Raw genomic sequence first — 22,441 nt, 5'->3', positions numbered from 1 at the left:
ATATGGGTGACATCATCAGGATAGAGCCCAATCACGGAACACTTTTGTAAAAGTTTCTAGAACTGACTGGCACCTACTGGGCATGCCCAGCATGGCACTAACCCTGCATCCAGCAGGGGTCCCCCCTTCAGTCTTGTCTTATAGTAAAAAGTACATGCGAAAATAAAATAAGAAAATGTAAACGAACCCAACACCGCAGGGTTGTGGGCGGGTTTCGTGAGGACTAACATCCTGCTGTCCTGTGAGAACACCTGTTACAGGTAAGCAACTCTGCTTTCTCACAGGACAAGCAGAATGGTAGTCCTCACATATGGGTGAGTACCGAGCTGAGGTGCCTGAGCAATGCACCAAATGTACCCAAAGACGTGCAACAGGCACAACTGGGGTGGAATTTGGTAGAGGGCATCCTGAACCCTAACGGATTGGCTGAAGGATGTTGGTACCTCAGTTCGCAAATAAGTTGCGTAGCACAGACTGGCCGAAGATGGAATCTTGTCTGCCAGCCTTGTCTAAACAATAATGGGCTGCGAAGGTGTGGAGAGCGCTCCTGGTAGCAGCCTTACAGATGTCAGCAAGTGGCACAGAGCGTAGGTGCGCTACTGATGTTGCCATGGCCCTGATAGTGTGTGCCTTGACACGGTCTTGAAGGGGAATACCTGCCTGCTGATAGCAAAAGGAAATACAGTCCGCTAACCAGGAGGAGAGAGTCTGCTTACCCACAGGTTTACCCAATTTGAAGGAATCGAAGGAAACAAACAATTGAGTGGATTTCCTGTGGCCAGCTGTATGGTCTAGATAGAATACTAGAGCACGTTTACAGTCAAGGGTATGCAGAGCCTGTTCTCCTGGATTTGAATGGGGCCTGGGAAAGAAGGTGGGTAGTATAATGGATTGATTGATATGAAACTCATATACTGCCTTAGGCGGAGTACTACCCTATCATGCAGAAGTTTAGTGTAATGCGGGTAGGTGTCTAAAGGCCTGTAACTCACTAACTCTGCGAGCGGATGTGATCGCCAAAAGAAAAATCACTTTCCAAGTGAGATAGCGGAGATCACAGGATTGGAGAGGCTCAAACAGCGGTTTCATGAGCTGCCCCAAAACCATGTTGAGGTCCCAGGAAGGGGACAGAGGGCGCAGTGGAGGTTTAAGGTGGAGCAAACCCTTCAAAAAGCGTGTTACAAGGGGTTGTACTGAAATAGGTACATCCCCGACACCTTTATGGAAGGCGGCTACCACACTGACATGTACCCTGATAGACAAAGTTTGGAGGCCTGACTCTGACAGGTGCCAGAAATAATCCAGAAACTTTGGTGTGGAACAAGTGAAGGGATCGATGGACATGGAAGTACACCATACCGTAAACCTGTTCCATTTGTAACGATAAGATTGCCTTGTGGAAGGCTTTCGTGAAGCTACTAGGACACAGGAAACCGGCTCTGAAAGGTTAAGAGGTTGAAGTATTAACCTTTCAACAACCAGGCAGTCAGGGAGAGGGCCTGGAAGTTGGGGTGATGAAGGCAGCCGTTGTTCTGAGTGATCAGAAGCGGGTCCTTCCCCAGAGGAATGTGCCAGTGTACTGATAGGTCGTGGAGAATTGGAAACCAGACCTGGCGTGGCCAATGAGGGGCTATCAGAATCATTAGCCCCTTGTCCCTTTGCAACTTCACGAGAGTCTTTGAAATGAGTGGAAGTGGAGGGTGTATGCATAAAGGAGACCGTGTCTCTTGGCTGCAGGTGAGAGAGCAGAAGTTCCCTACTTTGCGGTTGTGAATTGATGCAAAGAGATCTATGTGAGGGTAACCCCAACGTCGGGAATATTGAGTCCGTTACAGTGGGGTTGAGAGATCACTCGTGCAGTTGAAAAGTGCGACTCAGCTTGTCTGCCAACACATTGTCCACTCCCGGCAAGTAGGTGGCCCCGAGGTACATCAAGTGGGAAAGGGCCTTCGCCCATATCTGTGAAGCTTCTTGACACAGAAGATAGGAGCCCGTTCCCCCTTGCTTGTTGATGTACCACATGACCACCTGGTTGGTTGTCTGAATCAAGATGACCTGGATGGAAAAGTGAGCCTGAAAAGCCCTGAGAGCATATCTGATTGCACGAAGCTCCAGGAAATGTATTTGGTGTTTGGCTTCCTCTGGAGACCAAATGCCTTGAGTTTGCAGGTTTCCAACATGTGCACCCCAGCCGAGGCTGGAAGCATCTGTTGTCAAGGTTCTGGAACCTGAAATGGAAGGCCTTGTAGCAGATTGAATTGGTCTGCCCACCAGGCTAGCGATAAGCGGAGCTGTTTGGTGATGTGGACAATGGTGGACATTGGCTAAGAAGACTGAATCCACTGCGATTTTAGAGTCCACTGCATTATTCTCATGGCAAGGCGAGCTATGGGAGTGACATGCACAGAGGATACAATATGACTCAGTAAGACCAGAAAATGACGTGCAGTTGAATGTTGTCGAGACTGCAGTCGATGGGCCAGAGAAGCGAGAGTGAAAGCTCGATCCTGAGGTAGGAAGGCTTTTGCTTTTGGGGTGTCCAAGTCGGCCCCTATGAACGACAAGATTTGAGAAGGAACTAGCCTGGATTTTGGATAGTTTATGAGGAACCCTAGGGAGATCAGGGTATGCAAAGTGAGACATAGGGACATCAGTACAGTTTGCTGAGTGGGAGCCCTGATCAACCAATTGTCGAGATAGGGGTAGACGTGGACACTTTGACTCCTGAGAAAGGCAGCTACCACTATGAGGCACTTGGTGAAGACTCGTGGAGCAGATGCTAGGCCGAATGGTAACACTTGATATTGGAAGTGTTTTGGGCCTACTAGGAACCGCAGGAATCTGCGATGTTTTGGAGTAATTGAAATGCGTGTGTAGGCGTCCTGGAGGTCTAGAGAGCAGAGCCAGTCTTCCCTTTGGAGAAGGGGGAAGAAGAGAACCCAAGGTCACCATCTTGAACTTTTCTCTTTGTAGATATTTGTTTAAGGTGCGAAGATCCAGTATTGGGCGGTGTCGAAGATGTCATATGCAGACCGTAGTTCATGTCTGCCAGCATCTAAGCCTTTTTGTGCTAGGGCACGAAGCTGGTCCTGGAAGTGCAGAGGTAAGGCTTCAGCAAATTCCTGAATCTTCGGGAACAGGGCCCTGTTGTATTGGGACATGTACAATTGATAGGAAGCAATGCGAGAGATCAGCATTGAGCCATGGAATACACGTCTTCCAAATGCATCCAGGAATTTTTGTCCCTTTCCTGGAGGAATGGAAGAATGAGGTTTGGAGCTTCATGCCCTCTTCTGGGCTGACTCCACAACCACTGAGTGATGATCTAATTGAGTTCTCTGGAAGCCAGGGGCTGAATGAACTAAGTAGGTGGCATCTGCCTTACGATTGACAGGTGCCACAGAGCCAGGGTGATCCCAATTTCTGTTTAAAAGGTCCAGAAGGATTTCATGAATAGGGATAGACATGATTTCCTTTGGAGCATTGAGAAACGAGAAGCTCCAGCATCTGATGCCTAGAGTCCTCTTCAGTCTGAAGCTGGAATGGAACCGTTCCAGACATTTCCTTTACAAAGTTGATAAAGGACAAGTCCTCTGGAGGAGAACACTTCCTTTCATCAGGAGGAGAGGGCTGTGAAGGAAGATCATCAGTATCCTGGGACGAATCATCGGACCAAGGATCGTAAGGCTCATCACCAGCTCCCATATGTTCATCAGAAGGGAGTAACGGTGTTATCCCGGAAGGCCCGGGCCTAGGCATCAATGGCCTCAGAGGCGGAATTGAAGACATTGATGGGGGCATTGAAGGCATCGAGGGAGGCATAGAGGCACCGATGGATTAGGCGACATCGATGGCAGCACTCCCGAGGGCAGAATGGAGATCTATGTTTCTTCTTCCGATGACAAGGGTAGTGGTGAGGAAGGAATCGGGGCCATCGGTTCCCTCGGATCCATTGGTGGAAGGGCATTGATTAACGCATCCATTCTCGCCAACAGCGGTGCAAGCACCTTGGGTATTGGATCGGTGGCCGGCTCGGGAAACGGCACCGATGGAGGTTTGAACCCCTGGAGTACTTTACTGATGGCTTCTTGGATCATCCGATCCAATTCCTCATGGAAACCTGGGGCATGGATACCCGGTTCCTGAGTAGGAGGCAGCACTGGCGTAGCCGGAGGGTCCACCAGTGAAAGTGGAGTCGCGGCTCCCGGCACCTGTCCAGGTGGGGAATGCCTCGGTGACCCAGAAACAGAAGAGGACGGGGCCTTTTCTGTATGGGACTTCTTTGTTGGTGGCTTAGACGACGTCGATGCTGAAGGCTTGCCTGTATAGGTGGCCAGAGCTTTCCGATGGCAGTGTCGATGTTTTTCCTCGGTCTTTTTCCTGAGGAGGAACCGGGGGGGGGGGGGGGGGGGGGCGACACTTGCGGAGTTGTCGAAGCCGGTCGGGCAGCAGCCGTTTCCCGGTGCTGGTGCAAAGTCAGCGGTACTGGTTTGGACGACGTCAAAGCTATCGATGGAGTCGGGGTTTTTGACTGAAAGAGAAGTTCCATCTCCTCCAGCCTAGCCTTGCGACCCTTTGGTGTCATTTGGGCACATTTCGTGCAAGTAAGGACATCATGGTCGGACCCCAAACACATCACACAGACCGTGTGAAGGTCAGTGATGGACATTGTTCGAGTGCAGTCGGGGCACCGACAGAAACCAACGCCATGGCCTCGACAAAAATTTAGTTGTGGTGCGGTCAATGGACGGTAGGCCGCGAGGGAAAAACTCGACGGGAATAGACCGCAAACCTGTAAAAAAAAAATTACCATTCGACCGCGGAGCAAAGGTATCGATAAGGGGACCCCTGTGGGGTATAATTATTTGAAATTTTTTGAAAAAGTTCCATGAGGAAAAATTCCTGTCAGGAATCTCTGAAGAGCTCCTTAACCCGCACGGCTACTGCTGCGTGGAAAAAAGAAGACTGAAGGGGGACCCCTGCTGGATGCAGGGCTGGTGCTATGCTGGGCATGCCCAGTAGGTGCCAGTCACAGTTCTAGAAACTTTGACAAAAGTGATCCGTGATTGGGCTCCATCCTGATGATGTCACCCATATGTGAGGACTACCATCCTGTTGGTCCTGTGAAAATGAAAGTCTTTCTTTTGATAAGATCTTTAATTAGTAATTTCTTCTCCAAAGCTAATTAACCCATCTTCAATCACGACTACTTTAAAAGGTGATTCAAAGCCCTTTAGCATCCTTTTCTCAACAATCTTTATCCAAAATCTAAAAAAATAAATGCCTCAAGTAAAAATAGAACAAAACAAAATTAAGACATTCAAAATAACTTAAGGGTTAGTAAAACCTTTCTTCCTAAAAAATCTTAAAACAACAGGACAATTTGAGGTTTATACACCTGAATCTTTCTCTGTTGCTGATTTCATTCATATTTTACTTGGGTCTGACAGAAGTAGCATAGAGAGCGCTCCTTTTAAAAGCAGATTATGGTCACCTATATAAAGCTCTCTCCTAAACCCCAACAGTAGCCACACATCCTAATACCATTCCTAATAAATAAATGAAAACCAAAATAATGATAAAAAAAGAAGAGAGAGCAAAAGATTCAGTGTTTGCACATTTAAAATTTCTCGGCGTGGACATACAAGTTAACATTGGCATCTAAAGTCAAAAAACAACAAAGCGGATCACCAAAAAGCACAGTTTTGACAAAACAAACAAATGTAAAAGAAAAGATGAAAAATGTTGTGTGTACCTTAAAGAACCCTGCTTCAGGCCCACACCTGTCATACACACTCCTGGCTTTACCTATGGCCATGATTATGCCTTGCATATTCGGGGCCATCATGACCTGCCATAAGGGATTTAAGGGTAAAGTTTGCAATGAATATAGAATCCACATATGTCGAGTCAATGTGCCATCACATACATGCATGGTAAGGAAAGCAAGCTGCTGCATGCATACTCTAAAATGGCAAAGTAAATGTTTCTCCCCCAGGTATATACCAGGAACAAGATCCTCGTGTCTATCTTGGCTAGAGATTTCCAACGTTTTTGGGGTGTGCACTATGTGTCTGGAAGGTTCCATTTCTTTAATTCTGTTACATGAAACAAGGGCAGTTCCAGTGGTAGTTCTCTTTATAAAGAAATCCCAAACTTTAAACATCTACAGATGTTTGCGTTTTGCTTGGGAAATCTGATTTGGGGAGAAAAAAATGCCCGTGCATTCATAAGAACAGGATGGCAAATAAGGACTGTAAGGTCCGTCTCGTCTTCCCAATGCCATTCCTGCTGCATACAAAAAAAAACAGCAGGGTAGGCAATCCAGTGAAGCCGTAAGGAAATAACAAAGTGAAGGATGCCACAAGAAAGTCACAATTTTTAATCACAGAGACGTAAAATATCATGTACAAGGGCACCTGTACATGATATTTTACGTCTCCGTGATTAAAAATTGAAAAAGACTTTCTTGTGGCACCATTCCTGCTGCATAGCCATTGAAACCCAATTGATCTCTGGCTTCTCCTTGTATATGAATCTTCTACGTTTATCCCAGGATTTTCTGCTCTTGGTTACCATTTCTCCTCTATCATCTCCCTTGGAAAGTCATTCTATCCACCCACCCCTTCCATGAATCCATATTTTCTGATGCTGCTTCTCTGTCTATTCCTCCTTGGAGTCTCTTATTTTGGAGCATTTTTTTCTGCACCTTTGAGGTATTTGAGTATCTCTGTCATATCACCCTGATCTCTCCTCTGAGACAACATATTTAGATCCTTTAGTCTCATCTCATATGGCCAGGCACTTTAGAAACATCTTAGTAAATATACAGAATTTAGATGAATTAGGTTGATGAAGCGGATCATCTCCCCGTCTCTACCACAAAACATTTCTCTGCCAAGCACTTAAAAATACAGGATTCCATGGGAAGGGCCTGAGCAAATCAAACATTGATTAGCCAACATATTTAAATTATCAATAATTAAGCACTGAGAGATTAAATGCTTTAGCTAGCAACTACAATATGCCCTGCAGACTACAACAACCACAAGAGCAGTGCAAGAGCCACTGCCATGACAATACTCATTTGGTAAGACTTATTGCTTCTTTTTTCATTTTTTTTTAATCAAAATGAATTTTAGAGGTTTGAACATTGTCGGTGCTTTTTCTTATTGTGAGACCATTTTTCTTACATACAAAGTAAATATTATCTATAACACACATTTGAACCAATGCAAAAACTTTCAAAATTGGCATTTAAAAATGTCTATGGGGTTACTGATGGCGAGCGCATGCATAAACATCCAAATGACAGCAAAGTATAACTTGCACAATACCACATCTTCCTTTGCATATTTGCTAGTGATCATTGCAGTCTGTGAGCAAGCAAACTGTTACTCAGAGGTGCATTAGAAGTGTTGCAAGGTACACACATGCCAGGCACGCTGTGGTGCATCACGCAGCAAAAAACCAAAGCACCATGGAAGAAAATGGCGCACAGAGCTGCAGTCAAGAAGTACCTCATCGTCATAACCCCCCTCCTCTGACTCAATCACAAAAGTCCCTACGTGAGGGATCGCCACCTCAACAACTCGCTGGCTAGGAACTGGTTGAGCTGGGGCGTTATCAGTGGTCTGCAGAAGAAAACCAGGGGTGGGAAACGTTAGGAAAAGGCAACGAAGAAAAAAACACTATGAAATGACAAACTGAGCACACGATATTTGACATTTTAAAAGGATTTGGGAGTCCGAGGGAATAGCCTACAGTGAATTTGTAGAACAAAAAAAAAAAAAGAATACTTCAAGTTACAGTACTTTACTTTCCATCAGCTAGCCAATGTGTTGTATACAAATTATCAATGTACTTTATGAAGATCTGTCTGCTAATGATAATGTACAGTGGAAACTTGACCTATGCTCCCTTGTAGAGGGAGCAAACTACTTTAATACTGCCTTGGATGCACAGGACTAAGCTGAGAACTTCTCATGAAATGTAACTTTTACAGCAAACACCAAGCTACGTCTTTAACCCAAATGTTTTGGGTTAGTGTTCAAACACAAAAAAAATAAGGAAGCAAAACCTTTCAAAGATCTCAATTGGAGGGGACTCTAAAATTTCTCAAGGCCATCTACATGGGGAGGTATAATATAAGTATAAAAACATCTAATGCTGAATATGGATCTTCATGGACTTTTGCAATCGGGTGTATCACTTCAAATGCTTGCATAAGTATTTAGACTCACGAAATTAAACCCACAAAATTAAAATACCACAAAAAACCTTGATCCGGTTCTCATACTCACTCTTTTCTTAGGGTTGATAATTTTTTACTTTTTATTTTATTTTGTATTTTATGGAGCCAATGAAAGGAAAATTAGTTTCTTACCTGATAATTTTCGTTCCTGTAGTACCACGGATCAGTCCAGACACCTGGGTTTTGCCTCCCCTCCAGCAGATGGAGACAGAAGTTTTTCAAAACAAACCCTGGCATATATACCAAGGTGCCACCCACAGTCCCTCAAGTCTTATGTAATGTCAAAGCAGAACGGAATAAAACCCAATTCAACAGCTAACTAACTTAAGGTTCATTGAAAACCTCAACTGAGAACAGAACAGACAGAACCAATAGAACAGGCGAGAAGGCATGGTAAATAACCATACACAAAAAACAAACTTTATACGAGCGGACTCTCCGTTACTTAAGTGCACACAGCTATAGGGAGGGGCTCTGGACTGATCCGTGGTACTACAGGAACGAAAATTCAGGTAAGAAACTAATTTTCCTTTCCCTGTACGTACCCGGATCAGTCCAGACACCTGGGATGTACTAGAGCCAACTCACAGAGGGTGGGAGCCGGAAAGGCCCGCACGGAGCACCCCTTCTCCAAATCCCCCAGCCTCTGAAGCTCTCATATCCAATCTGTAATGCCTTGCAAAAGTATACAAAGATTTCCAAGTAGCCGCCCTGCAAATTTCCTGGGGCGAAACCTGGTGAGATTCCGCCCAAGAAGCGGCCTGTGAACGAGTAGAATGAGCGCGAATGAGCACCGGTACGGTCTTACCAAGCAATAAATACGCGGAACCGATGGCCTCCTTCAACCAACGAGCTATGGTAGCCTTGGAGGCTATCCCGCCTTTACGCGGACCATTCCACAAAACAAAGAGATGGTCCGATATTCGAAAAGGATTCGTAACCTCCAGATACCGGATCAGAGCCCTGCTGACATCCAGCTTCTGTAAATCCTTGGCCATCGTATCCGATCGATCCACATCGGAGAATGAAGGAAGTTCGATCGATTGATTCAAGTGAAAAGACGATACCACCTTTGGGAGAAAGGAGGGGACAGTTTGCAAGGACACCCCTGAATCCGAAATCCTCAAGAAGGGCTCCCGGCATGACAATGCCTGCAATTCCGACACCCGACGTGCCGAAGAAATCGCCACCAAAAATACCACTTTCGGCGTAAGATCCTTTAGCGTCGTCCGCTTTATAGGCTCAAAAGGTGGCGCACACAAGGACGAAAGTACCAAATTGAGGTTCCAGGAAGGACACGGAAGGCGAAGCGGAGGGCGTAAGTGCTTCGCCCCCCATAGGAAACGTGCCACATCCGGGTGTAAGGCCAACACAACCCGCTGGACCTTGCCTCGGAGACAACCGAGCGCCGCAACCTGTACACGGAGGGAACAACATGAAAGACCTTTAAGTAAGACCAGCTTCCAGGAAAGCCAGGATGTCAGAGACCAATGCCCTCGTAGGATCCACCTCGCAATCCAAACACCAAACTTCGAAAACTTTCCAGACCCTAACATAAGCCAGGGAAGTAGGTGGTTTTCTCGACCGCTGCAGTGTGGCGACCACCGCGTCAGAGTAACCTTTACTTTTCAAGCGTTGCCTTTCAAAAGCCAAGCCGCGAGACAAAAGCGATCCACCTCTTCCAAACAAACGGGCCCCTTGATGACGAAGAGCCGCGGACTCCCGAAACCACAGGGGAGCCGTGGTGGACAGATTGAGCAGATCCGCAAACCAGGGACGCCTCGGCCATTCCGGAGCGACCAGAATCACCTCTGCCGGATGGAGCTCTATTCTCCTGAGCACCTTGCAGATCAACGGCCAAGGAGGAAACACGTACAGTAAGATGTTCGTCGGCCAGGGAAGTACCAAGGCATCCACCCCCTCGGCCCCGTCTCTCTGCGCCGACTGTAGAACCGCGGAGCCTTGGCATATCATATCATCATGGGTCTTGACAAAGGCCAATCCTTTCTACTTATTCTCTTAGATCTCTCGGCTGCATTTGATACCGTTAACCACTCCATCCTCCTCAATCAACTGGCAAACATAGGAATTACAGGAACTGCACTATCATGGTTCAATACATTCCTCAGCAATAGAGGCTATAAGGTCAAAATCCATAACAAAGAATCCTCCCGCTATACTTCATCTTTAGGAGTTCCTCAGGGCTCCTCCCTTTCCCCTACGCTCTTCAATATATAACTTCTTCCGCTTTGCCAACTGCTAACCCACTTGAAACTAACTCACTTCCTATACGCCGACGATGTGCAGATCCTGATCCCCATCAAAGAAACCATCACCAAAACTCTTGAATTTTGGGAAATCTGCCTTCAAGAAATCAATCTCCTCACTAGTCTAAACTTGATATTAAATACGGCTAAGACGGAACTTCTTATCTCACCAGAAAACAGTAACCCCTCTCCATGCCTTCCAACCAACCCACTTACTACTCAAACAAGGGACTTAGGAACAATTATCGACAAACATCTTAACTTAAAATCCTTCAAACAAACAAACTACAAAAGACGGCTTCTATAAACTACAGGTTCTGAAAAGAATCAAACCCCTCCTTCATGTGCGAGACTTCAGAACGGTTCTTCAAGCAGTTATCTTTTCTAAAATAAACTATTGTAATTCTATCCTACTTGGTCTCCCTTCCGCTTCCATTAAACCCCTTCAGATGCTCCAGAACTCTGCTGCGAGAATTCTGACTAACACCAGGAGAAGAGATCACATCTCTCCCACTCTCAAGAACTTACACTGGCTGCCAATACACTTTAGAATTCTCCACAAATCTATCACTATCATCTATAAAGCTATCCATCACCATACTACACTTGATCTACAGATCCCACTTAGACGACACACATCCACTAGACCCATCAGAGAAGCCTACAGAGGATCACTCCTCGTTCCGCAAACCAAAACCACTCTCCACGTAACTTTCAGAGACCGAGCCTTCTCCACAGCCGGACCTTCACTATGGAATTCTATTCCCCCGGATCTGAGACAAGAACCATGCCTACCTACTTTCAGAAAAAGGCTTAAGACTTGGCTATTTAAGCAAGCCTTCCCTGATCCCAATTGAATGACAGCAACATCTTATAAGAGACTTCACAATATAATGTAAATAGTTATATTAACTGCTCGGTTATCTTACTCTATTTCTCTACCCAGTTATACGATCCCTGTTGTAATGTAACTTTAAGAACTCTTTGCACTTGTCAATGTTCCATTTATGTGTTCACACCCCCTGTTATATGTAAACCGGCATGATGTGATTTTTAATCACGAATGCCGGTATAGAAAAACTCTAAATAAATAAATAAATAAATAAAATAAATAAATTCTGAAACGTGGCCATCAGATCCATGCACGGCGTGCCCCACCAGTCGCAGATGAGCTGAAAGGCCTCGTCGGCCAGCTCCCATTCTCCTGGATCGAGATGGTGGCGACTGAGAAAGTCCGCCTGCATGTTGTCCACCCTAGCAATGTGGGAAGCTGCAATGCTGACGAGATGTAGTTCCGCCCAGTCCATTAATAAATGAGCCTCCGTCGCCACTGGACGACTCCTGGTTCCTCCTTGGCGACTGATATAGGCCACTGTGGTCGCATTGTCTGACAATACCCGGACCGACTTCCCCTGAAGGAGCAGAAGGAATGCCTCTAAGGCCAGAGCTACGGCCCTGGTTTCTAGATGGTTGAGTGACCACTGCCCCTGCACAGACTTCCCCAGACAAACCGCTCCCCAGCTGGAGAGACTGGCATCTGTGATGACGACCGTCCAGTCGGGCATTACCAGGGGAACTCCCCACTCGAGATGGTCGGAGACCAGCCACCAGTCGAGACTGTGTCTTGCAAAGTCTGTAAGCGGTAGCGGGAGATGGAACTGTTCAGACACCGGGTTCCAATGGGTCAGCAATGCTGATTGTAATGGACGCATATGAGCGAAGGCCCAGGGCATCAATTCCAGGGTAGATGTCATGGACCCCAAGACTCTCAAGTAATCCTTCACTTTGGGTATCTGCATGGACATCAGGTCCCTCACCTGACCCTGAAGCTTGACTATCCGCTCTGGGGTGAGGAACGCTCTCTCCTGTGCCGTGTCAAACAGAGCTCCCAGGAACTCCAGAGACTGCGAGTGGACTAGATGACTCTTGGCAAGGTTGACTACCCAACCGAGGGAGCGCAAGAGCTGAAGCACTCTGCGGATGGCTGTGTGACACAGAGTCTTGGACTTCGCCTGAATCAGCCAATCGTCTAGGTAAGGGTGCAGCAGCAGGCCTTCCCTCCGGAGTTGCGCGGCCACCACCACCACCTTGGTGAACGTCCTTGGAGCTGTGGCGAGACCAAAGGGTAGAGCCTGAAACTGAAAATGTTTTCCCAGGATGCAGAACCTGAGAAATCTGATGAGATGACCAAATGCCGATGTGGAGATACACCTCCGTGAGATCCAGAGACACCAGGAATTCGCCTTGTCGTACCGAGGCGACGATGGACCGAAGAGTCTCCATCCGGAAACGCGGTATCCGAAGACATCGATTGACTCTTTTGAGATCTAAGATGGGGCAGAACGTTCGGGACAATGAAGTAACATCCCTTGCGCAGATCTGCGGACGGAACCAGCGTGATAGCCCCCAGGGCCAGCAGGTGTTGGAGTGTTCCTTGTACTGCCTCCCGTTTTTCTCGGTACCCGCAGGGAGAGATCAGGAACTTGTCCCAAGGACGCCGTATAAAATCTAAAGTGTAACCTTGACTTATCACGGTGAGGACCCACTGGTCCGACATTAATTTGGTCCATTCCTCGAAGAGCGACAGCCTGGCACCCACGTTTGGCACATGGTAGAGGATGGGTACCGAGGGATGGACTGGCCGTATCTCATTGTGAGGCCTTAGTCCCCGCTGCTGTCGGGGAATTGCCTGGCTTGCCGAAACGCCTGCCTCGAAAGGACTGATTCCATGACTGTTGTCTGGTGGAACTGGAACGAAAGGAGGAGCCTGAGGACTGCGCCGGTCGAGGTCTCCGATTACCACAGAACCAAGATCGAGCTGTAAACAATCCCCTGGCCCGAGGCCTATCCTCTGGCAGTTTATGAACCTTGTTCTCACCCAGCGATTGGATCATATCCTCCAATTCCTTCCCGAACAACAACTTGCCTTTAAAAGGAAGGGAACCAAGGTGGTACTTGGACGAAGTATCCGCAGCCCAATGCCGTAACCAGAGCAGCTGATGCGCGGACACCGCCGACACCGTGGATCTGGCCGATGTACACATAGGAGGTCATGGAAAGCATTGGCGCTATATGCAATGACCGCCTCCAGCCGGTTCGCCTGGCTAGCCTCCCCCTCAGAGAGGTCCGACCTGGCTTGGAGCTGCTGGGCCCAGCAAAGACCCGCACGCAGAGCGAAATTACTGCACATTGCCGCGCGGAGACCTCAATCACCTTTTTGAGCTGTATCTCCAACTTTCTGTCCTGCAAATCCTTGAGGGCGGTCGCTCCCGTAACCGGTATAGTTGACTTCTTGGTAACCGCAGACACCGCTGCATCCACCTTCGGAACTCTCAGCAGGTCCAAAGCATCCTCCGGCAGGGGATACATCTTATCCATTGCCTTACTGACCTTTAACCCCAAATCAGGAGTGTCCCATTTCCAAAAGAGAAGGTCTGTAGCTGAAAAACGAAAAGGGAAAGACACTGTGGGGCCCCTGAGACCCAGTAATTCCGGATCCATAGACCCCCAAACGTGACGCCGGCGGAGGGGCTTCCAAACCTAACTCCCCCAGGATGACCGGGATAAGTGGGTTCAACTCCTCTTTTTTAAAGAGACGAACCACCTTTGGATCATCCCCTTCCAGCACTGAACCCCCCTGGATGAGCTTGGGCTGGGAGTCAGGATCTCCGTCCCCTCCGTGTGGGCTGGGACTGATTATCAGGAGTCCCTGACGAAGAAAAGTCCGTGTCCATGTTGACGAGTCCTGTGCGCAAAGGCCTTTTTCCCTTAGGGGGCTCTGTCTCACCTTTGGAGCCAGAATGGCGCCGAGACCGCTTGCGGGATGGAGGGCACAGAAGCTGCTCCTCAGCCTGTCTTTTCCCAGACTTTTTGGCTTTAAAAGCCTTGTGCATCAGAAGTAGAAATTCTGATGAAAAGGAGGAGTCAGATGAGGAATCCACAGCCCCTCAGGGTTATCCTCATTTAAATAAACCTCCGGAGCCTTAGGGGTGCCCTCCCCTGAAGGCCAGCGCTTCAGGGGAGGGCACCCCTAAGGCCCCCCCGCATTTCGCATCACTGCCTGCAGCGATCCCAAAATGGCCACAGTTCCCGTGCTGATCGGGAACGGCGCAGCTGAGTCGACCCGTCTGGGACCGCGTGGACGACTGGGGCGCACAAATCGGGCCTTCCCACGGAGAAATGGAGGGACCTTCACCGCCCTGCGAGCAAGAAGCGCAGAGGCTGTCGCGCGACAGACGGCCGCACGAGGAGCCGCATGAGCGGCAAGACGAGCCTCGGGGCATGATCGCTGCCGGAGAGAAAGAAGGACCTAACGCCACAGAGAAATGGAGAAAAAATCGTAAGAAAAGACTGCGACGCAGATTGAGGTGGGGGGGGGGGGGGGTAATCGGAGAGTCGGTGTGGGGAAAAAAATTAACAACCGAAGCTTTTTTTTTTTTTTAAATCACAAACCTGCCCCCGCGCTGTCCTTGGTTCTGGACAGGTCCTGCTGCTGCTGGGGTGAGTGAGCCGGGCTCCCCGGTATCACCCCAGTGCTGCTACTCCACCAAGGCAGGGCCCTCGACCCTCTTGAGCAGCTGCCTCGACCAGGGAGGATGGTCCCCTCAGGACCTGCCAACCCCCTGGGAGACTAACAGGCCTTCTTCTTTTTCTATTTTTTTTTTTTTAAAACAAATAAAGGAACAAAAAAGTCCTTAACTATTCCTAATTAATTTTTTTTTTTTTTTAAATCAGAAGAGACTGAGTTTTGCACCTCTGCCATCTGCTGGAGACAGAGTAAGACTGGGGGACTGTGGGTGGCACCTTGGTATATATGCCAGGGTTTGTTTTGTAAAACTTCTCTGTCTCCATCTGCTGGAGGGGAGGCAAAACCCAGGTGTCTGCACTGATCCGGGTACGTACAGGGAAACCCAATTTATTGCACTGATTACTCACTGACTTCAGGAAGGTAATCAGGGAAAAGACAAGGATCAGCAGCCATGAAAAATGACGGACCGTGAACTCATGATCCTCCCAGTCTGACTCCATAGGTTTTTATTTTTCAGATTTTGACCCCATTTTTCTTTCCCACCTCTCCAAAATGAGACTTGATCCCTTTGCTGGCTGACAGCTGAAAGGTAACTCTTCTCAGACTGGATCTGCCAGTGTATTTGAGAGGCAGCAAAGCTGTCCCACAGTAAAGACTCACCTGCCCTTCCCCCAAGCACCTCATCTCCGTGGCATGACCGCACCACGCCATCCACATGAAACATGACCTTCAAACACGCATCTCCTGGCCACCACATGCTACCACTGCCCCCATCAGCTTCTCCTTAGGCCATAACTCCTATGGAGCATGGAAAGTCCCTTTTATCCCACAACCAAATTAAGCATATGTCAAGACACCAAAAGCAGCTATTAAAAACTTAACTTTCCCTCACTTTAGGCTTCTAAATGGGGATAAAAAGCAAACAAATAATCCGTATTATTTTAAAAAAGAAATACCTAGCACCTTGGCTAGAGGGCAGCAATACAGCTCAGGAAGCTTTGTTTGGGTTTCCCAGAGATGCAAAGAAAGGCTGGTGCATGGATCGGATGCACCACAGGGATGGGGATGGTAGTGGGAGCGCCTACACACAGTGCGGGAAACACCCAATGCGTTCAGCCTCGGAGGATTCCCATCCAGCCCCTGTCCTATACATAGGCCTTTAACTGCTTCCAACCATTCTCTGGCAATACTGGGGCCCTGACTTTCAGGGACTATGGGGAGAAACTAAAAAGTGGGCCAAATACTCCACGCATTTGTTGGCCACTTTAAACTAAAAGAACACGGTCTAGCTCTAGTTTCTATACCCTGAAGCTCTGCAGTTTTATTTCAAGGTTTCAAGTACACAGTTTTTCATGCATCTGTTACTAATTATGATTTGGAATTCTTTCAGTTTTGGAAGGTTTCTATAATTTTATTGTATACTACTTTGATCTTTTTTGAAATAATGCTATATCAAATAAAATAAAATGCAATACATCTACTTTGGGAGAGCCCCAAACACCCCCTGAAAACATCTGGAAACTACAGCTCTCTGGGAAGTGGAAAGGTAGAGGGCACATAAAACTATTCCGCATACTTTAATTTTAGAATACTGTTACGTAACTTATAACGTACCCCAAAATTTGAAAACTAGTGTAGTTAAATCAATAAAAAAAATTGAAGCTTCAAGGTGTGCTTAAAATGAAGTGACACTTTCACATTTTGTATAGAACCCTTCCTGACATCTTGGCTGAATTGCGTGTGCTTTGTTGGATTAGTTTCCCGCCACAAGCACATGCCACCTATCCTCCTCGGTGAGAAAGAACACATGATTCCTGCATCCATTCCTTTGACCAGAAATAAAATCTGAAAGAGAGACGTCTATTTGGGGATTTTGGTTTGACTCTCCCCATTGAAGTCGAGACTGTTATGCAACATAATGCAAGCGCATGTTCCACCAAGGCTCTGGCAGGAGCTGGGCAGCGCACTCTTTTTTTTTTTTCTTCTCAGTGCTGCTGGAAGTGATTTGGGGGTGGGGCAGAGCTTTATAAATTTCCCTCACCGCTGCACGAGTTTACCTTTTTTTTTTTTTTGCTGTGGCATTCACTCTCCTCCCCTTTTCTGGACAGTGAAGACAAGCGTACCGAAATGTAAGTGCTTTTGTTAAAAGTATTCTAACCATGCTTAAGACGGCTTCGGGGCTATCCTCTTCGTGCTCTGCCACCACTTTAGCGATCACCTTCACCGTCTCTTCTCTCGGCTGGCTGGAGAGGTCCGTCCGCGTTGGCTGCTCCAAGTACTCTGGCTCTCCTCCTTGAACTGTGCGAGAAACACATCAGCAGCAGTGGTGTACCAGCGCCAACAGAAATACCAATGCTCGCGCTGCAAAAACATTTTTAATACTCCCAAACAATCCTGAAGGCTATATGGAGAGACAGATCTCGATATGTACATCTGCAGACTAATGCAGGCCCTTAGGATCAATATTTTAAGGTTGCAGGACTATGGAACCCTTCTAGGGATGCATTTTTTTTTCAGTCAAGTGGTGTGCACTACGGATATACTGTGTTGGTTATAATGAAACTAAAATTTCCAGGTTTCTTTATTTTCCCAAGATCCGCTGATAACGCTGGGTTTCTAAGTTTTGCTTTGCAAAGCTTCCACAACATTTTGTGGAAGGCTCAGCAGATAAGAGACGGCGACATGAGGCTGCTATATTTGCAGACAAATTCAGGAAGCTATCATGACAAACACCTTACTCATGATCTCCCTTTTTTGGGTGAATTTCTCAAAAGATAACGTACATGTGTATAAGCGAGTCATAAATTTTAATAAAGATGTATTGCTAATGAATAATTTCTTACGTTTTATAAGCATCAACCAAGCTTAGGAGCAACAGAGGGTGAATCACAAAGCAGGCCAGTTTCCAAATCAGTTTATAAATGATTCCAACTTTTTCAGGAGAAACCATCCACACTTCTGCATGCAACATGCCCTCCGCTTTCAGCATTTTCTTGCCCCACATGTTTAATTTATTTATTTTATTTGACATTTTTATATACCAACCTTCATGAAAAGATTCATATCAAATCGGTTTACATGGAACTTAGGGACTAACTAAATAAATAGCCATATGACAAGAAGGCAAAAACAAGTTACATATAACAAGGGTATCGAACTTGGGGGGCTAGAGAAGCCGGGAAGTAGAAGGACAGCAAAAAACTTGAGGGTAAATATATATGTAAGCATTGAGAATGGCTGGGAGATTAGTTAGTGGGGTGGATCCTGGTTGGGAGGTATGTTGGCATTTTAGAGATTAGGGGAAGGCTTGGAGGAAAAGCCAGGTCTTAAGTTTTTTTTCGGAAGGTTAGAAGGCAGGGTTCCAGTCTTAGGTCAGTCGGCAGATTGTTCCAAATGAGAGGGCCCGCTGTGGAGAATGCACGATCTTTGGTGGATGTTAGGTGTGTGAATTTAGTTGAAGGGACTTATAGAGTTCCTTTGTATACTTCTCTGATGGGTCTTGCGGAAGCGTAGAGTTTGAGTGGGATCTGAAGGTCTAGAGGTGATTGATTGTGGATGTTTTTGTGAATTATGGTGAGTACCTTGTGTAATATTCTGTATTTTATTGGCAGCCAGTGTAAGTTTCGGAGTATGGGAGTGATGTGAGCTCCCCGGTTAGTGTTGGTCAAGATTCTAGCTGCTGCGTTCTGGAGCATCTGTAGTGGTTTGGTGGCGGAGATGGGTAGCCCCAGGAGGAGAGCATTGCAATAGTCAGTTTTGGAGAACAGCGTTGACTGTAGGACTGTTCTGAAGTCCTGAAAATGAAGAAGGGGTTTGAGTCTTTTCAGAACTTGAAGCTTATAGAAACAGTCCTTAGTGGTGGTGTTGATGGATTTCTTTAGATTCAGATGGTTATTGAGGAAAACTCCTAGGTCTCTTATTTATTTATTTATTTGGAGTTTCTTATATACCGATAACCGTTTGCACATCATATCGGTTTACATACAACTAATAACTTGTGGGCATAGCCCTTACATCGGACAGTAAAAGTAAAGTGTGAAACAAATATACAAGAGGTATATGAGAAATTAAAAGCTCTAGGAAACAATATACAAAGGTCTATGTAACAAGGTCTAAGTAACAATCTCTATGAAACAATATACAAGGGATATATAAGTATATAATAACGGAGTATGAAAGAGGGTTTCTTCGACAACTATAATAATATATATATCTTAAAGATAGTAATTATGATGTAGGGACATGATACTAGCAAAAAACAATAACCTTAAACTAGAGGTTTTACTTGTGTGATCCGGGAGTTGGGGAATGTCTGATCTGTCAGAGCTGAGTGGTCGGGGGAGATTAGGAGGATTTCAGTCTTGGCTGCATTTAGAACCAGGTTCAGGCTGGAGAGGAGGTGATTAATGGACTTGAGGCAATTTTCCCAGTATGTAAGAGTTTTTGGGAGGGATTCCTTTATGGGGATAAAGATCTGTACTTCATCTGCATAGAGGTAGTGAATTAAGTTTAGGTTCGTGAGCAGCTGACAGAGGGGCAGTAGGTAGATATTGAAGAGTGTAGGTGATAGAGAAGAGCCTTGGGGGACGCCTCGAGTTGATTTGAAGTTTGGGGATTCTTTGTCATTGATTCTGACCTTGAAGCTTTTGTTGTTGAGGAAAGAGTTGAACCATCTGAGGGCGTGTCCTGATAATCCGATGTCTGAGAGGCGATTTAGGAGGATGGCGTGATTAACGGTGTCGAAAGCCTCAGAGATGTCTAGGAGGACTAGAAGGAAAGAGAGCCCTTTGTCTAGGCCCAAGAGATTGTGGTCTGATAGGGAGATGAGGAGGGTTTCTGTGCTGGATGATTTACGGAAGCCGTACTGGGAGGGGTATAGGATATTGTGTTCTTCCAGGTAGTCAGAGTTGTGTGTTGACCACTTTCTCTGTGAGTTTCGCGATAAAAGGGAGGTTGGATATGGGTCGGAAATTGGCGAGTTCTTTTGTGTCCAGGTTGGGTTTCTTCAAAAGGGGTTTGAGGGACACCATTTTTAGCTCATCCGGGTAGATTCCTTGGGCTAGGGAGCAGTTTATGATGTTTGTCAGTGATCTGGAAATCGTGCCTGGGATGAGGAGCAGAAGTTTAGTTGGGATGTGGTCCATCGGGTGGCTGGAAGGTTTCAACTTCTTGAGAGGGGACTCTATCTCCAGGGGGGTTGTGGGCTCGAAGGAGTCGAGGGTGGCTCCAGGGTAAGATGGAGTGTTGGAGTTTGGGACGGGGGGGATGGAGTTGGTAGGGAGAAGTGCTAGAGTGTTTGCAATTTTATCCTGAAAGAAGAGTGCCAGCTCATTTGCTTTGGTTTGAGCCTGGTCATCTGGGATGGTGGGGGCGGAGGGTTTTGTGAGTTGGGATACATAAGAGCATAGAGCCCTGGCATCATATTGGATATCATGAATTCTGCTGGCATAGAAGTCTCTTTTTGTCTGTAAAATGGAGTTCTTGTAGAGATGGAGGGTGCGTTTATAATCGGATAGTGTTGTGGTGTTGGGGGCCTTACGCCAAATGCCTTCCTTGTGTCTGAGGACTTGCTTCATCCGTTTGAGTTCTGGTGAGAACCAGGGTTGTTTCTTTTTTTGAGTCAAGTTGATTATTTTTGTGGCTTTGGGGCAAATTTTATTGGCTATTGACTCCGTGATATTTCGCCAGGATTGAAGGGCTGAGTTGGGGTTGGTGGTATCGAGGTTAGAGAGTTCCTTGGATAGATATTCAACGAGAGTGTCGGAGGCACATGGTTTCCTGAAGTGTATAGTAGAATGAGGTTGAGGCTGGATAGGATTTCCTTGAGTCGTGAGAGTAGCTGATATCAGGGAATGGTCCGACCAGGGGACAGGGGAGCAGTCTGGAGTGTTATTGTATAATAGGCTGGAGTTTATGAAGATGAGGTCGAGCATGTGTCCTGCTTTATGGGTGGGTTTATTGATAATTTGTTCAAAGCCCATAGCCCCGAGTGTGGTGAGGAAGGTTTCACAGTTGGGAGTGGGTGGTGAGGCGTCAACATGTAGATTAAAGTCCCCCAGTATCATCGCTGGTGAGTCTGTGTTGATATGTTTGGCGATGGTTTCTACAAGAGGGGAGGCATCTGTGTCTAGTAATCCTGGTGGTGCATATACTAGAAGAATTTGAATATGTTTTGACTTGAATAGACCTGGTTCCAGTTTTTTGGATGATGTCTTGACTGGATGCTGGCTGAGATTGAGTTCTTTTTTGGTGGCTAGGAGCAGACCGCCTCCTCTTTTTTTGTGTCTTGGGATTGAGAAAATGTCATAAAGGCGTATCGGTTTATCAGAGGAATGTCAGAGCTTTTGAACAAGGTTTCTGTAATAGCACAGACGTCTGGTTTGGAGTCCAGCAGATAATCGTTAAGGATGTAGGTTTTCTTTGTAAGAGACTGGGCATTGAAGAGGGTTAGGGAGAATATCGTGAGTCCTAATAGCTGGGTAAGGGGAGAAGTCATTATTGGGATGAGAGATCTCGTAGTATGGCTCGGGGTTCGTTGTAAGATCTTCAAGTGGTGGGTGTGATGATGATAAATGATAGGGATGGGGTAGGTTTGCATAGTGCCTTCTCAGATGGAGTAGAAAAAAGGGTTGTTGTGTGTATGAGCTGTTGATAGTGGTCTTTGAGTTTCCTGTCTGATTCGGTCTTAGAGATGACTGCTGGTGAGTTGGCTGAGAGAGTTGGGAATTGCTTGTGTGGAGGGAGCTGTTTGAGAGGGTTGAAAAAGAGTTTCTGTCTGCTGAAGTTGGTTGGGGTCTGGGCGGGCTCGGTAGAGTGCTGGTGCTGGAGCACTATGAGTGGGTTGGATGGGAGAGTGTCTTTGTGATGAAGTGTAGGTTGAGCATGTTAGGGGTTGCTTGAGAGAGTTGAATATGTATCCGTCTGATGAGATGTCTGTCTGATGAGCAGTTGAGGTACTGGTAGAGGCTAGATGGATGTTGGATGTGTGCTGGAAGAATGCTGGATGAGTGCTGGCAGTTGCTGGTAGAGGCTGGAAGAATGCTGGATGAATGCTGGCAGTTGCTGGTAGAGGCTGGAAGAATGCTGGATGAGTGCTGGCAGTTGCTGGTAGAGGCTGGATGAGTGCTGGCAGTTGCTGGTAGAGGCTGGAAGAATGCTGGATGAGTGCTGGCAGTTGCTGGTAGAGGCTGGATGAATGCTGGCAGTTGCTGGTAGAGGCTGGAAGAATGCTGGCAGTTGCTAGTAGAGGCTGGAAGAATGCTGGCTGTTGCTGGAAGAATGCTAGTTGAGTGCTGGCTGTTGCTGGAAGAATGCTGGTTGAGTGCTGGAAGAGGCTGGAAGAATGCTGGTTGAGTGCTGGCAGAGGCTGGAAGAATGCTGGATGAGTGCTGG

The 22,441-nt window shown here is 46.8% G+C and overlaps 1 protein-coding gene across 3 annotated transcripts in view; it reads right to left on the bottom strand.

The window, feature by feature from the left end:
- Nucleotides 1–22,441, bottom strand: part of USP25 (ubiquitin specific peptidase 25) — a 136,614-nt gene that overhangs the window by 38,201 nt on the left and 75,972 nt on the right. Inside the window, exons 18-20 of one of the 3 annotated variants that reach the window (XM_029577895.1) lie at nucleotides 17,208–17,347; nucleotides 7,521–7,634; nucleotides 5,756–5,851 (exon numbers count right to left, since the gene is read on the bottom strand). In XM_029577895.1, coding sequence (XP_029433755.1) covers nucleotides 5,756–5,851; nucleotides 7,521–7,634; nucleotides 17,208–17,347 — 350 coding nt within the window. The remainder of the gene's footprint in view (nucleotides 1–5,755; nucleotides 5,852–7,520; nucleotides 7,635–17,207; nucleotides 17,348–22,441) is intronic. The other 2 variants (XM_029577896.1, XM_029577897.1) reach the window with 2 other exon arrangements.

Source organism: Rhinatrema bivittatum, chromosome 15 (assembly GCF_901001135.1).
Source record: "Rhinatrema bivittatum chromosome 15, aRhiBiv1.1, whole genome shotgun sequence".
Lineage (NCBI taxonomy): Eukaryota > Metazoa > Chordata > Amphibia > Gymnophiona > Rhinatrematidae > Rhinatrema > Rhinatrema bivittatum.
This window is presented reverse-complemented; position numbering and strand designations above follow the sequence as displayed.